This window comes from Lontra canadensis, unplaced genomic scaffold (genome assembly GCF_010015895.1).
Source record: "Lontra canadensis isolate GAN:19392208 unplaced genomic scaffold, GSC_riverotter_1.0 scaffold65, whole genome shotgun sequence".
NCBI classification, from domain to species: domain Eukaryota; kingdom Metazoa; phylum Chordata; class Mammalia; order Carnivora; family Mustelidae; genus Lontra; species Lontra canadensis.
The window spans coordinates 3224838-3241975 of record NW_022631059.1 but is presented as its reverse complement, the minus strand read 5'-3'; the positions used below and the strand labels follow the sequence as shown (position 1 = coordinate 3241975).

Below are 17138 nucleotides of genomic sequence, written 5' to 3'. Positions count from 1 at the left end.
ACTCTGGATCCGGTGTACATGCTAATAATTCTTAAAGTTAAAACCATGCTTTTGTATGCACATTATTGTGTTCTGAATGCAATGTCTTCCCCTTTTTCAAAGATACGGGTACTGCAAATGCACAGGTGTGCCCCCCAAACCAACGGTGCCTTCCCTGCGTTCCACCCGGGAACTTGGTTACAGTGGGGACTCCTGGTGTGGCACAGAGTGGTCTCAGGAACGTCTAACACCTCGCTCCACTTTTTACGTCCCAACTCAGATTCGTGTGCTCTTATTCCCTGCCGTGTGCTCGTGACCAGTCTTCTGCTCTGTTGTCTCTTTGCAGCACTCGTGATTCCGTCCGCGCTGGCTTTAAGTCTCCACCGGCTGTGTTCGGGAACTACGTAGGAATTCGGGGACAGCCACCGTGAGTGGGTCAGCTGCTCACAGGTGCTAGTGACAGGTGGCTAAAGAGCTGGCTGGAGCAACTGCAAGCTTCACACCACGTGCTGGGGTCAGAGTCACAATTTGTCACCGTTGACTGCCGGGTCACTGGGGCGTTAAGTGTGGAATGAAAACCACACAGCCCACGAGGGCTCGGAGGGTCTACTAGGCATCCATGGCATCAGGATTTGGTGGCATTTATGTCGCTGTAGTAACATCTCTTAGACTGGACTAAGTTTCTGCTTGGCTATACGAAGGATGCAGGATTTGTTCTCTCCCCTGTATGTTCTTCTGGAATAGTTAGGACTTTGCAGCTCAGTTTGGTTGAGGAAGTGTGGCAAGCCTGCAGCAGCATGTGTTGAATTCCAACCCAGGTCAGAAATACAAATTATTGGCTAGAGTGGTCATTTATTTTTAATATGCTTGAAATAGGAAAATCAAGAAGTTGTAGTTACCTCACATAATCATTAGGCTCTGCTAACACAAAATTGATTTAAATCACCATTTTTGTTAAATAACGAGATAAGTTGAGAAACACACTGTGTAGTAAAGAAGAAAGAGATCCAATCATTAAAGGTTTGCTTCTACACTAGGGATCTTGCAAACGACAGCCCAGCAGCCCAATCTGGCCTGCCTTTTTTTTTTTTAAGGGCTTGCAAGCTAAGATTGGTTCTTACATGTTTACACAAGTACCTACATATATTCTCCAATTTACCCGTTGGCCCACACAGTGTAAACCATTTTCTATATGGTCTTTGGATCATTTGCCAACTCCTGCTCTAATTTTTCTTAAGTGTAAATAAATATATAAAATGTTAAAAATGAATCGCACAGAACAAAGTCAAGCAACTACATGTTTTTTCAACACTTAAAATTTTTTTACATCAAATCTGTCCCAGACATCGTCTGTCCCAAATGTCAATATTCATTATAAACTCATGCTGACGGTAGTCGAGTTGCATAAAATGCACATTTTATGAGGTAAATAATAAAGGCCTTATTGACGTTAGCAGCTTAAACCAAAATCATAGTATCTGAACTGAAATTCAGGACACTGCACCAGCTAGATCTCACTCAAAACATCTGTATTCCTGAAGAAAGCCTCTTGATATTATTTTAGAGTATTTCCATGGGCTTTACTTGGTGTAATGTTTTTCATATTTCAAAAAGAATTGTTTTGAGAGAGCATGGAGCTCGGGGAGAAGGGCAGAGGGAGAGGGAGAATCTTAAGCAGGCTCCACACACTGTAGAGCCTGACGCGGGGCTTAGTCGCACAGCCCTGAGATCCTGTCCTGAGCCAAAAATCAAGAGTCAGACGCTTAACTGACTGAGCCACCCAGGCGCCTCCCCAAGTATGTTTTTCAAAAAGCCCAAAACTAAACATCACAAATATAACCATTAAAAATATAGTATCTTGGATGATAAAGTCTATGTACATTTGACACGCCTACACAGTTCTTCCAACGGCCAATAAAATGGAAATCCATAGAATTCTTTGGGACTACATTGGTGCTGTTGTTTTTAAAATTCAAACGCTCCTCGTTTTTACAAAACATGGATATACACATTTCACGTCTTCCTAAAATAACTTTAAAAAAATTATTTAAATTCACTTAATATATTAATATATGTAGTGTTGGTTTCAGAGGTAAGTTTAGTGATTCATCACTTGCGGACAACACCCAGTGCTCAGCCCGTCACGTGCCCTCCTTTGTGCCCATCCCCCGGTTACCCCGTCCCCACTCCCTCCCCTCCGGCCGCCCTCAGTTTGGAAGGGATTCGGTTCTTGCTTGTCTCTGTATGTAGAGCTGAGCACAGTATGTGACACAGACACTCAGGTGGCTGGTTGACTAATACTTTATGATCCGTTTTAATGGAAAAGCGACTATACGGGATTTGAGGGTCTGAGAGTTTCAGGCACATCTGCCCTCTTTGAAATCGGTGAATTCCCACCTAGAAACACTCCGTTTGTTCCCTCATTCATTCACACTGTTGCAACCCTACTCTTCTAGGCACGTTTTTAGGTTCTGGAAACAGTGGCCCAAGTTACTATTCATATGTGAATAAGACAGACAAGGTCCCTGTTGTCAGAGACTTTACAGCAGCGGGGCTTATGGGAGGGAGGAAGAAAGAAGTTTCTGGAGTGATAGTAAGATTGATAGGGCTGTGCGGGAGGATCCCTCTGAAGTACTGTTTACGTGAGACTCGAAGGACGACATGTGCGTGGGGAAGCAGGGCCACAGGAGCAAAGCCTCGAGGACAGGAATGCGACCGTCCAAGCGCCAGGCCTGGAAGTCTGCTGAACGAGGGAAGAGAGGAGCAGGAGGCAAGTGAGGAAAGAGGCAGAGGCCAGCTCACCTAGGAGCTTTCAGGTCCTGATCTAAAGGCTGGGTTTTAAATGCAGAAGACACCTCTGCACAGGTTTGGTGCGTTTGTGTTTTATTAAGTCAATTCAGGTGAGATGCCGATAGCACGGAGTTAACCGTGTTGGGACCGCCGTTTAGTGGCTCCTGGTCCACTCACCAGCCACTCAACTGCTGCTTCCGTCTGGTTCATCACAACCAAAGGAGACTCCATATCCTCGAAGTAGGCACTGCCCGGCTTCCCCTTCCCCGAGCCCCCGGCAGCCCCCAACCTGCTTTGTCCCCGTGGATTTACGTATTCTGGGTGTTACCTATCCATCCAATCTGACAGCGAAACCTTTGTGTTTAGTTTTCCACGTAGCGTGTTTGTCCACATGCATCGGCGGAACTCCTGCCTTCTTAGGGCTGCGGAGCAGCCCGCGTGCACATGGACAACCTGCGTTTGTCCGCTTGTTGCCCATTCGAGCCATTTCCATTCCCGGCTGCTGGGACTTCCGGCTGGACATTCCGGCTGGTGTCTGCTGAATATCTGCTTTCAGGTCCTCGCGTGTATTGCCGGAGGGCGGGGCTGCTGAGTCATAGGATAATTCCACCTTTAACTCTCCGAGGAGCCACCAAACTGGTTTTCACGGGGACTGCAGTGTTTTACTGCCCGCAGAAGCCCACAGGGGTTCTGGGTCCTGCACAACCTCACCAGTACTTATTTTCAGTCTTTTGGTGGGTGTGATGCGGCGTCTCGCTATAGTTCGTAGTTTCCAAGTGACGCATGATACTCCGTGGGTGTTCGTGTGCTTGTTGGCTAATTGTACATCTCCTCTGCAGAAGTGTTCATACAGGTCCTTTGCCCCTGTTCTTACGGGGTCATTTGTCATTTTGTTGCTTAGCTGTAAGAGTTCTTTACATATTCTGAATACTGGATCCTAAGCAGATGCACGATTTGTAAGCATTCTCTCCCATTCCGTCGGTTGTCTTTTCACTTTGATGAAAGTAATCTTTACGCGAAGGTTTTCTTGTTTTTTAAAGTCCACTTTACCTTTTGGGGTTTTGGTTGTTGTTTTGTTTTCTTGTTGGTTGGTGCTTTTGGTATCGTATCTAAGAATCCACTGCCAAATCCAAGGTCATGAAGATTTGCTTCTATGCTTTTTCCTAACAGTTTCATAGTTCTAGCTCTTTTAGGTTTTTGATCAACGTATTTTGTATATATGGTGTGAAGTAAGGGCCCAGTGTTGTTTCGCATGGGGCTAGCCAGTTGCCCAAACCACGTGTTGGGGACTGCTCCTTTCCCCACCAGTGGCCTTGGCGGTCTTGACGAAGCTCAGTGTCCGTAGATGAGCAGGTTTATTTCTTGCCTGTCCTTTCTGTTCTGTTGGTCTACGTGTCTCTCCTTCTTGAGGTACTACGTGGTTTTGATGAACATAGTTTTATAGTGAGTATGAAACTGAAAAGTGTGAGTACTCCAACTGTATTATTTTTTCGAGGTGGTTTTGCTATGTGGGGTCCCTTCCATTTTTTTATTATTTTTTTTATTTTCAGGATCAGCTTTTTTATTTCTGTAAGCAGGCCATTGGGATTTCGATAGGGATTGCATTAAATCTGTAAATTACTTCCAAGTATTGCTATTCTTGTAGTCAATGACCGAAAGGTCTTTCCACTTAGTTAGATGTTCTTTAGTTTCTACCAAGTGTTTCAGTTTTCATCTGCCAATGTCTTACCTCCTCCATTAAATGTATTCCTTATAATATGCTGCTGAATTCAGCTTGCTCATTATTTTGTTGAGTGCTTTTACCTTACATTCATAAGGTATACTGGTCTGTAATTTTCTTGTGATGTCTTTATTTGACCTTGGGAGCAAGGGAATGCTGGCCTCATAGAGTTAAGAATGTTCCCTTTTTTTTTTTTCTTTTTCTGGTGTTAATTCTTATTTAAATATTTGGTAGAATTCTTCGATTACTGACTCAATCTCTCTTTTTTCTTAAGATTTATTTATTTAAGAGAGAGGGAGGATACATGTGCATGAGTGGGGGGAAGGGCAGAGGGAGAGGGACAGAGAGAATCTTCAGTGGTTCCCTGCTGATCGTGGAGCCGGACGTGGGGCTCCGTGTCACAACCCTGAGGTCATGACCTGAGCCAAAATCAAGTGAGACGCTAAGCTGATTGAGCTACCCAGACACCCAGAATTCAGTCTCTCCAACATGTTACAAGACTGCTGAGGCTTTTCTTCTTGACTAGGTTTTGGCAGTCTGTGTTTCTAGGAACTCATTTCACACAAGGTATCTGATTTGTTGGCATACAACTGTTTAGACTATTCTCATACTACTATTTCTGTAAGGTCAGTAGTAATGTCCCCAATTTTCATTTCTGAATTTAGAAATTTTAGTCTTCTGGGGGATCCTGGGTGGCTCAGTCAGTTAAATGTCTGCCTTCAGCTCAGGTCACGATCTCGAGGCCTTGGGATCGAGCCCCACATGGGACACCCTGCTCAGTGGGAAGTCTGCTTCTCCTTCTCCCTCTTCCTCTACTCATGTTCTCTCTCTCTCAAAGAAATAAATCTTTAAAAAAGAAATTTTAGTCTTCTGTTTATCTCTAGTCTGTTTAATGGTTTACAACTTCTGGTTTTATTGATTTTTCTGTTGTTTTTCTATTCCACTTTGGTTTTTTTCCTTAAATCTCCACTCTAATCCTTATTATTTCCTTCCTTCTAATGGCTTTGGCTGTGGTTCACTTTTTTTTCTAGTTTTTTTTTTTTAAGGTTTAAAGTTGAGTTATTGACTTGAGATCTTTCTTCATTTTTAATATATATAAATTTACAGCTATAGACTTTCCTCTCAGCTCTATCACTTCAGTTTCAGAATGTTTCATTTTCCTTTGCCCCAAAGTATTTTCTAATTTCCCTGTGGTTTCTTCTTTGACTCTCTAAGAGTACGTGGTCACTGGAGAGTTTGACATAAGGAAGAGGCAAGCTAGGATTTACAGCTCAGCGAGGATGTCTTGGCTGCAGAGTGAGTAAAGGGCTGCGGAAAGTATGAGCACTGGAAAGCCTTTTAGGAGGTCTGTGCAGTTGTCAGTGTAAGTGATGGAAATTACACATATGGGGGACATATTTTGGCAGTAAAATCTGCAGGACTTGATCAAGTAAGTGACCAAGGGAAAGAGAGAAATCAGGAATTGTAGGTTTTGGCTTGCACAGTTGGGTGGATGAGAGAGATGAAAAGAAAAGGTTTGTTTTCCCTTTGGTGTTGACAAAGAGTACTGAGTGACAGAGCTCAAGGGCTGTTCTGAGACTTGAGATGCTTATTAGAACTGTCCACAAAGCAGTGTGCGCCATGCTAATGTCCAAAATAAATGTCAAAACTCGTATACATCTGCAAGCCGTCAACACAGAGATGTCTATTACACGGAACCATATGAAGTTACCTAAGGAAATGTAGATTGAGCAAAAGTAACAGACCAGGAATGAGCCCTACATTAAGAGGAAAAGGGAAGCCAGGAAAGAGCTAGGGAATGGAAAATACGCCAGCCGAAGTCTGGGTGAAGCGGAGTTAAGAAGATGGAGATTGGGGCAGCTGGGTGGCTTAGTCAGTTAAGCATCTGCCTTCAGCTCAGGACTTGATCCCAAGGGCCAGGGATGGAGCCCCACACTGGTCTCCCTGCTTGGGGAGGGGAGTCTCCCTCTCCTTCTGCTCCTCCGCCTGGCTTGTACTCTCTCTGTAATGAATAAATAAAATCTTAAAAAAAAGATGGGAGAGTATACTTGGTAAAATTAATCACTGGTGGTTTTGATAAAAAGTAAGTTCAGTGAAATAGTAACTAGAGAAAATTCTTTCCCTATGTTCTGTGTAAAGGGGAGCAGAGAATTACATAGGATGGGCAGCAGTCAGAGGGGAACTTGAACCAGGGGCATTCGTGTGTGTGTGTGTGGTAAGTGTGGGCTATGCACACTGGGAGAGATGCAGAGACCACAGGATTCCGAGCACTAGCAGGGGGACAGTCCTTACATAAAAAGATAAATCTGCCACAGGAATATGCGAGGAATCAGAAAAGGCTAGTATTGGTGCCGGTAACATGCCTGGGAGAAAAGACAGGAGAGTGTGAAGCTAGGCCAAAGAATCAGGGGATGCGGCAGTGATAGTCGGTAAAGAACCAAGGAATGCGGCATTGATAGTCGGTAATACTCTGGAAATGTGGTCAAGTCAGGGCAGAGGTAGGATTGCTGTAAAATATGGGGTCATAAATTTAAGTCTGATTTTAACTCTTCTCTAGTGATGTTCAGATTCCAGAATGAAGGGTGTGAGTTGGCAGATTGAGAGAGAGGTGAGCGGAGAAGAAGAGTGTGATTGTGGACCGGAGGATCTATCGTGGGTAGGGAAGGAAAGAGGGACAAGGAGGAAGGTAACAGGTACAGCCAGACGGTGGAGGAGCGAGCAGCCCAGGCTACTCCAGAAAACAAGCGGCAGGGGGAGGAAGGTCGGGGTGGAAAGGGCGTTGGAAAGGGAGGTTCAGCAGGTGGCACTGACTGCTGCTGAGGTCGCAGCAGAGACCTGGGCTGGGTCACACACACACACAGCGCAGTGTGGGAATGTGTGTGACTCCTTGTAAGTGTGGCCGGACAGGAGGTAAAGAGGAGTCCTAGAGCTGCCCAGGGCTCCGTGGGGTTCCAGCTCCTGAGCGGAGGTCACTGTCAGAGCAGAACAGTCACTGTCTTCTGACGCAGAGTCCCTGCTGCCCTTCCACTAACTGAATCCCTCTGCTTGTCTACGCTAGGAAAGCCGCTTTTTCCACTGGACTTAAATACCGGTAGTAATCCCACCCTCGGCCACCCTCCTCGGCCAGCAGTGGGGAGTGAGGCCGCTTTCTATCCTGCCTCAGATGTCTGATGGGAGAAGGATGTTTTGTTTGAGCCAATATTCATCAAATAACTTTCTTTTATACTATTTCAGTCACAGAGCATTTACTTCAACTTTAATATATAGTTAAAACATGGATACTTTCATGTGAGCGAGATACTATTACAATGAGCACTAGGAGCTTAAAAAGAACAGTGAAAACAGCTGCTTGAGCTGAGCCTTCTACCTACAGCGACGACGTCTCAACAGCGCAGTACGTGGAAGCGCAGCCAAACGTCCATGCTCTCCGAGCGCGCTGAGCACTGGCTTCCACTCACGTAAGGGTTTTACATCCGAGCCTTTAGCCTTTCTCAGCATGCTGAATTTTTATGACATGTAGTAGACTCTGTACTAGTAATACTTCTATTTGGTCCAAACTGCATTCTTTTAAAAATATTTTATATGATAAACCTTAGTTTATTAAAGAAACTAGTTTTATGAGTGTAGTTAACTCGGTAAGATTTGTGCAATGTAAATATTACCACAAAAACAAGCAAATTCTTTTTACTGTTTGGTTTTCCCCAAATTTCCCTTTCAAAGAAGAGCGGTATTCTACAGGCAGAAGTCTCTGGAGGCTGCAGTCATATTAAAGTGGTTCTTTCGCATCCATAAGGCGACATTTCTTTGGGTTTGGAGGCCCCTACAAAAGCACTCTGGCCGGGGTGACATGTGTATTTTTCTCTTTGTAGGGCTACTCTGGTATTTCCTGTTATACACAAAAAGGAATAAGTGGATAAAACCTGTTGATAACAACTAGACATCACACACGAACATTTCTTTCATGAGCCATGAACAATGACATCAGTCCTCTGCGTACATTAAGAAGCTCCTCTTCTTGCTAGAGCCGGGGGGGGGGATAAAAATCACACTTAGATTTTAAATTATCACTGTAAGACCACCAAACAGGGGCGGGGCGGGGGAGGCTATTACTTGGGCTTCTTTTTAAAACAATCCTTTTTGTAAAGATATTTTGTATCAGTGCTCATTCTATCTTACGCCTCTGCCCCCAGGATCTGTTCCTAGCTAGCTACAGAGTTCAGGGATCATCACTGATATTCTAGATCAATTGAGAGATCCAGTCTTTAAAACCCCAAATTGTTGAATTTTTTCTCTAGACTGAATTTCATTGACCAGTCTAGTCAGTCAGCTTGTTCGCTTCAAGCTAAGGTGTCTCAGCTGCAAGTGCCTCCGCCAGTCCGGCGCCGTGAGCATCTACTGAAACCGGGCAAGTACGTCGCACGCATCTTTGTGTGCGGGCTACATTACAGGGTCCTAAGAAGGTCTGCCATCTCGGAGACAACGCCGAAGATGACCTGCGCCCCCCTCAGGACTGCTTTTCCCCCACAGTGCAGCTGTCGGTCTACCAGACCTCAGGAAAGGCAACTACACTTCTATCCTCAAATCGAAGTAAAGGAAATCCTGTTGTCCCCGTGGCTCTGTCCTGACACACCTCCTGCAGAAGGCACAGCAGAGGTCCTCTGCAGGGCACAGTGCTTGGACACAGGACAAAGAAATCATTCTTTTAGCTCATTTTAAAATCTGCAAACTGATATTCCTTTTTTCCTTAGGAGGGACTCATGTAAAATACTAATAGAGGTGATTAAAGTAAGTTTGCTCCCACTATTCTAATTTAAACAATAAGAATCACTGGGCTGAAATTGTCTCTCAAACCAAAACAAAAGACAAGCCTGTGAAAGACTTGCCCCTCACTGGTGGCCAATCCATGTGACTCCCTGACCCATGAGGGGACTCACCGTTTCCTTCAGGAGCCTGTCTTGGAGCATTTTCATGTTTTCTTTCATCGAACACATCTGAAAATACACATTTCATCTATGAAATTTACTGTAAAACTTTCACAGCAAAGAGGTATTGCGAGAGATTATGTATAAACATGTAAAAGCTGGTACCTCAGATGTAAAAACAGTGTCTTCGTAATCAGTGTTGTAGAAGACATTTTTGTCTAGTGATGCTTTCAAAAGGTGAAGCCTAACGAAAGGAATTACCTTTGTCATTATCATTTTACACTGTATTGCGGTAATACAGCCATTATAGTTTGATTAAGGATGTCACACTAACCTCTGCTGTTCACTTTTTTGATAGGCATGGAACTTCTGAAATGTCTTCTCCCAGAAATCCTTAATTTTAAAATACAAAAAATTAACACTTGGATGATTACTATACTCCCAATTTAAACAACGTGGCTATATGCTAAGCATATTCTAGATATGACACACTCTCTTTCAGGGTTTCCCCCTTATTATCAAAGGCATTATTCAGCATAAGCTTCAGTCTATGTGTGTACATGCAATCTAAGACTATTTTCTAAAGAACAAGATTAACAGTTTTCCCAAGTGTAGTTCTTAAAAGCACAAACCACAAACTCCTTCTCCAAATCTTTTAAAGACTGTGAATCTTTTTCAAAATTTTCCAGCTCCTCTATGATGATGAATTGGAACTTGTCAAGTTTTTTGATCCTAGTAAAGAAATAAAATGAGATTATTTTTGTAAACTGAAGCATTCAGAAGTTTTCCAAAGAGGTTTTTATTACAGACCTGTACTCCTGAATCTGATGCTTCATTGTGTTCAGATGTTGTTGAGCTGTTTTCCAAGATTGCTTTGTAAAATAATCCATCACTTTCTGGCGGATCTGAAAAACACTAATATTTAACTTGAAAACTCTTCACAAAATTATCTAACCAAGACTATGTTACAAACAAAGCCTTGACCATGGAAATGATTACGAAGAATTCAGAAAAGTGACAAATGAAAACCTAAACCCAATGTTCATAAATCAATCCAGTTGGAGCAGCATCCAGTTCCAACAGGAAGGTTTTGACTAAGGGTTTAACTGATCGCTGGTTTTGTAAAGACACCGCAGTCTACATTATTTACAAAAATGCTACTGATTATAATTCTCTTCAGGAACAAAGTCAAAAGTCACACTCAGAATTGTTACCAACTTCCATGAAAACATGTTTGCTAGATGCAGCCAGACGCAGAACAGAATATATAAATCAGGGCTTTGCTGTTGAGATTAGTTTGACCTTTGATAATTAAAATGAAATGTACAGAATCTTAGTTTTAGAGAGAAGAAAAAGATAAGAGATGGGGCTAGTGATAAAAGACATTTTTCTGCACAGGTTAACAGCAGGCCAAGAATTATTCTAAACACAGGCATGTGAGGAAAAAGAGGTAGGTGGAGAAAACAATAATTAAAAATTGTTCTAGAAAGTATTTTTGCAAACATCACCTCACCGGAGCCTTAGCAGCTAAGGCTCCGTAGGTGTGGAGACCTGGTGACACAGAACCAGCGGGCTTGCATCCTTTCCATGCTGTGATGGCGCCCTCTCTACTTGTCATCTCTGTGCAATAAAAAGATGAGGCACGAAAAGAAAATCGTTCAGAAAAGAAGAAAAATCATGCCAAGAGTCCAAATGGTAAGCAAATTGAAAAGGGAAATAAGACAAAGAGAAAAGAATCTAGGAAAAGAAAGAATATGGATAACGCACAGGTTTTAGAAGAGAGACCTGGCCCCGAAGACAAATTACTCCACTTTTCACCAGTCCGTGAGGACCAAGGGAGTTAAATGGGTGTTTTGTTGCCAAAGGATCAAACCCAGCTGACAGTCTCATAGAAAGGTAGTATCTTATCATACTATTGGGTAGAAGTCATAATTTAAAGAATGGTAACTCACATCGAACTTCCTCCTAAATTCTGTGTTGAGGCTCTCGCACATCACCCCTAGCTCGGCGATCTCACTTTCCCAGCTCTCCCCAGGGAAAGAAAAGTCATTTGTTGATAATGGAGATACACTTCCAGATACTAAAAAATGAAGATAATCAAGTAAAGTTAAAATATACATTATTACAAATTTAGTCTGAATCTAAACTTCATGAAGTTTAGAAGTCTTATGAAACTGAGAACAAAGTCTTATTTTCAGATTCTGTGTGTGATCTAAGAATTATGACATAAAAGACCTCCTATTTTTCAATTTAAAACTATTTTGATTTCTAAAAAATCCTCTTGGCAATGGTAACACTGGGATGGAACATTTTTGAACTGATCATTTTTTAATTATTTCTATGTTAATAACCCAATATTTGGTGACATACTGATCAGTAAATTTATATTCTAGTAAAGCTTATATGTGGTAATCAATAATAGAATCATAAAGGAGATTTCTGAGAACAAAACAGACCCTTACAACCGTATTTTTCACAGAACGTGAACTTTGTGATAAAGCATTACCCTTATTAGACTTATCCAGAGTTCCCTTTACAGAGGGCATTTGTGTGTGTGTGTGTGTGTGTGTGTGTGTGTGTGTGTGTGTGTATCATTTGAGATCTAAGAAACCACCTTCCACAATAATTGCATTTTGACAAAGGCATTTATTCTACCTACCTTTGTAAGTGTGATGATCTCTATCCTCAGTTTTAGAGACTTTTTTGGGAAGCAAGTATACTCTCCCTTCCTCCTCTTCTTCCAACTCTATTTCATCAGCATTACTTAGATCATCTTCTATGTACATTCGTTTGCGACTAAGATGCTGTGTGGGGCCTTAGATACAGTTAAAAAAATGGTGCTACAATCTTGATTAAAAATATCAAATAATTTTCTTGCTTTTATATAAAAAAAACCCACAAGCTTTCAATTATTTGTTTTTAGGCAATAGTGCATTAAGTTCTATTTTCCATTCGACTAACTAAACTGATAAATGTTATGTCTTAAACGATAATTCCCCGCAGTAGTATTTCAGTGATGCTGTTTTTAAAGCAGGGCTAGGACTACAAACCTGACATATGAGTAGAGCCACAAGGCAAGTCACACCATATCTGCTCTCCTTCTTCACTAGACAGGGATAGTGGAGATGCGGAATGACCTCCCTAAAACAGATATTAGAAATTGGAAAATTCTGTAAGTGCTCTTGCTTCACCCATGACCATGTTTCTCAAACCGTGAAGCCACGAATCGCAAATGTGGTCCGTTCCTTCTTCAGGTAGTTCTGTTTCTACCCCTTCCTCTGCATCTCACCACAACCACACACTGATGAAAAGCTTATGTCCGTCTCAAGCCTACATTATAGCAATAGTTTCCAGCTGGCTTTCTCAACACTCTCCCGGTTTTCCATTCTTCCTTAGTAGGATTTCGATTTCTTTGAGTCGGGGAATGGGAAGCCACACAAAATAGAAGTCAAAACTCTTTTCTCAACCTACTTTTCAACATCTTTTTTTAATCTAACCTGGTGTTTTCCTGTACACAAGCTTCTCCATTCCAGTCAAATGAGTCCTTTTCCTCTTCCATGAAAATGCATGCCCACCCAGTCACCTTCCTCTATGTATTAGGTGGGTCAGTAGATACTGACCAAGCGGAGAAGGAACAGAAACCTATCCATTGAGGTGGAGGTCGAGTCCTCCCCAGGTTATAAAATTCCGCCTTACCTTTCTGTGTTTTACAGGTTATTACAATATTTTTGACGATGGACTGATGGACTGCTACAGTGGCACAAAGCTCAGCCAAATTTCTATATAATCATGAAACCCAAAAGTCCCTGTTATAACTATGTAAGTCAGTGATTCAGCCGCTATATCCTATTTAAGACCTTACAACTTCTCATTTTAAAAATTTCAACTTTTTTCCAACATCAAACCATCCTTCATACTTTAAACATCAGATTTTCAGTAACAGTTAAAAATATTAAAATATAACTATTATTAAAGAACAGTTATCTGATTTTTTAAGAACAATCTTAGTTTAAATTGGATGGTTATACTACCCTTTAAACCGCTATTGCTTTATACAGGATTTTCATTATTGTTTGCAAGTTCAACTTCCATCAACTTTTTTCTGAACTATAAATGCTTACATCTGAGTAGCTGTTGCAGTTGTGTGTATCTTGTGTAAGTACCACAGAATTTATATTTTTTCTGTTCACAACAGTATTATTAATTGGAGTATGCCTGGGCTATGAATGAATAAGACATATACAAACCCAAAGGAAATTAGAAAATTATTTAAAGCCAAAACACAACAATATGAAACCAAAACTACTTATGTTTTGAAGGAATAATTCATTTGCTGCTAAAATTCAACACCCATTCACAATTAAAGGGTGAAAAAATCCTTAGACAACTAAAACATTAATTTGATCAAAGTACCCACCAAGAACTACAGAATAAGCATGCCTATTGGTACAGTTTCTAGTGAACATTGTCCCCACGGTCATCATCTCCTTAACAAGAGGGCCTAGGCAGGGAATTATGACAGAATTAGTCAAGGTAGTTGGATATATAAAAATCAATAGTGTTTCTATGCAAAAGCAAAAAATTAAATACCCAGAAAATTCAGCTTTTTTAATACAGCAAAAAGAAAATCCATAAAACACAAGAGTTAATCTATTTTCTCTGTGGAAGATTTGGCATAATTTTTTTGGAAATATCACCAAAATGTAGAGAGAAAAATATGTGGACACGAAAGCTCAGTATCAATCGTGGGAAACGGCAATCCCCTTAGACAAACTGCGAAAGTTACACGAGTGAGTAGAGGGCCCAGAGCATGTGAAAGTACAAGGCGAGGGTGGTGAAGCTCCCGGGAGGCCCTGCTGAGGAGAGCCCCGGGCCGCAGCACACAGAGCTAGCCTGGCCGCTGCAGCAGCGCCCCACTGCCGGCTGGGCCCAGAGGAACACTGCAGACAGCGGAGCCAGCGGGGCACTCAGGCATGATCCTGCACTAACTCACTACCCATGTGCAAAGAGAAATCTTAGAAAGATTGAAAACCTAAAAGTTGAAAGGAATCAAAACTAACACTTTTAACCAGGAAGGAACAGGACAGTAGCTGAGGGATTTGTTGAACACAAAGACTGGTCAATTTTATGGTCTCATTTTTTGTCCTATGGAAGTTTTTTATTGAAGTGAAAAGATAACTTACTGGAAAAAGAATGTTTGCATTGTATATAACCAATACAGAATTAATATCTAAAATATTTTAAGAACTCCTACAAATTTCTAAGAAAAATCAGATGATACAAAAAAAAAAAAAAGGCAATTCACAAACCTGTCAAAAAAACATGGAATACTGATGCTGTTAATCAGTAAAATGCAGAGTAAAGTTCCTCACTACACTTACAGATTGGCAAAAAGAGAACCATCTGGTAACAACCGGTTAAAACTGTAGAGAAATGGGACGGTCACATACCAGTGCTGGAGAGCGCAAGCTGACAGAACTATTTAGATAACAAATTTCCGATATCTAAGAGTCAACAGTAAATGGGAAACAAATGGCCAGTAAGTATGTGACAATTAACATTCCAACTAGCACTGAGCAGCATAAAAGAAAGTGGGCAGGGGATTATCTAGGTTTTGAGATTTCAAGATGGAATACTGAGGGGAGGAAGGAATCAGGGAAACCAAGGATGGCAGAGCATTACTGACAAAGGATAGCAAAGGTGCCTTGGGGATGACTGGGGAGGGAGGCCGAGGAGTCTAGGCTGCAGACCTCCTGTCTGCTTTAAACAGCAGAGCTCCATTCCCATCGGTTTGGCGCATTGGTGCTTTCATGAGAGATTTTGTTAGAAACATGCTCTGTGAGGACTACCGGCTAACCAGAATAAAAGGCCCTTAAAACACGGTAGGAATACAAACATTCAATTACAAATGGTTAGGACAGAAATTTGGTGTTATCAGAGGTTTTAGATCGTGGCTGTAGGTGTACTGAACTCTCACTAATTCCATCTCTGTACACAGAGGTTAGCACATATCAAGAGAAGAATGTATTTGGGTATTTACTATGTATAAGGTATTAACGCTTAAATAATCAGACTAATTTTTCACAGCCCCACTGTGCAGATGAGAAAACTGAGGTGCGGAAGGATTCATTAACTTGTAAAATGTGACACAGTTAGCAAAGAGCGGAGCCAGGATTTGAATGCCAATCTGTCTGACTCACAACTCTCCTGCTATACCAGGTTACAGTAAACTATATCATCTTGGCAGTCAGCTCTGTAACTTGATTACTGCTCTAAAATTCTCTAATTTAAGCCATTTATACAACCCAAGCCAAGAAAACGGGTGGGGGGGGGGGGAGTGGAGGCGGGGTGGGGTTTGTAAAGTGGCACCGAAGTATCCACAACTGCAAACTTCTTTGTAGGCACGGGTGTTAGCTGCCCTCCCTCGCTTGGACCGTAACTGCTTCCTGTCTTTAATGTCTTTTTACAACCCTGTGAACATACCTACATATTGAGAAAAAATGGTATATACATATATAAAGAATTTTTCCTGTATCATTCATTAAGTTTGTTAATATTCATTCAGTAACTATGTGATTTGGACGTACAGACAAGTGAGTAGCGCCTCTGGGGAGGCGAGCCCTCTGATCCCAATACCAGCGGCACTCAGTGCTTCCCACACCAGCACGGCCTTCCTCCTGCACAGCCCCTTGCTAGTCGAGGTTTCACGGAGGCTATTTTACTCATCGGTAGGTTACTCTTCTCCCACAGACCAAACCCTGAGCCTTATGTTAGGTGGATAAGAAATGTATATTTGATTAAAATTAGAAGGAAATGATTTAGCCCCTTCAGATATATCTGATAAGGAAAAAAATAATGTATATTCTTACCAACAAGAAGGATCGTGGAATTAGCGAGCAACTTTCTCTTGCACATAAATTTTTGTCACTGTTTTTAGGTGACTTTTTTGGACCTCCAACTCCATATTTACTGCTTAAGGATTCAGGGGATGAAGTTTTTGGAGAAGGTGATAGGGAGTTTGTTATACGGTCATAATCCTGAGTAAAATTCCTTTCTCTTATTTTCTCTATACCTGCATTGCATCACAAAATACAAGAAACACATGGCAAGTATTATCACTGGTGACTGCTTCAGAAATAGTACGATTACATTCTAATATAATAATTAACCAAATCCTCAAATCTTATCTATATTTAAATAGATAATAAATCAAGACCAATTTTGTTAAGACTCTGAAAAATACTATAGTTCAATTTAAAATGTAATCATAAGAACTTTCAAAAGCTCAAACAAAAATATCTGTGGTATGAGCTGCTCTGTGAAGATAAACCTAAGTATTGTCTTGAGTATTTTGATATCATAGTCAATAGTCACATAGTAAAGCCACAGAATTTTCTGGTTGGAGATGGCTTGGGAAATCATCTTATCTCAATCTTTCATATATAGATGAGCAAATTCATGGCCAAAATAAGTCTTGGTATAAATGAATTCTCAAGACAGTTTTCAGGTCGAATAAGGGCATGTACATCTGTCTTCCAGTGTGTGGTTATCTGACATGACAGTGGTCCTGAGCACTACGGAAATATTCTAGAAAAGAACAAAATACTACTTTGGAGGAAGTATGTTAACTTATTTAAATCCTGTATTTTAACTGAAAAGATGGATACTTGGAAATGTTTTAAAATATCTTTAAAGGGAAGTGAAAAAGATAAAAGTACAAACTTACA

The 17138-nt window shown here is 41.4% G+C and overlaps 1 protein-coding gene across 6 annotated transcripts in view; it reads right to left on the bottom strand.

The window, feature by feature from the left end:
• Positions 1-8231: 8231 nt before the first annotated feature.
• Positions 8232-17138, bottom strand: part of SYCP2 (synaptonemal complex protein 2) — a 61407-nt gene continuing 52500 nt past the window's right edge. For 4 of the 6 annotated variants that reach the window (XM_032878870.1, XM_032878874.1, XM_032878871.1 and 1 more), the window contains 10 exons: positions 16281-16492; positions 12462-12552; positions 12071-12226; positions 11364-11491; positions 10222-10316; positions 10044-10143; positions 9746-9804; positions 9577-9655; positions 9424-9480; positions 8232-8507 (listed from right to left, as the gene is read on the bottom strand). In XM_032878870.1, coding sequence (XP_032734761.1) covers positions 8430-8507; positions 9424-9480; positions 9577-9655; positions 9746-9804; positions 10044-10143; positions 10222-10316; positions 11364-11491; positions 12071-12226; positions 12462-12552; positions 16281-16492 — 1055 coding nt within the window. In that variant the 3' untranslated portion in view covers positions 8232-8429. The remainder of the gene's footprint in view (positions 8508-9423; positions 9481-9576; positions 9656-9745; positions 9805-10043; positions 10144-10221; positions 10317-11363; positions 11492-12070; positions 12227-12461; positions 12553-16280; positions 16493-17138) is intronic. The other 2 variants (XM_032878873.1, XM_032878872.1) reach the window with 2 other exon arrangements.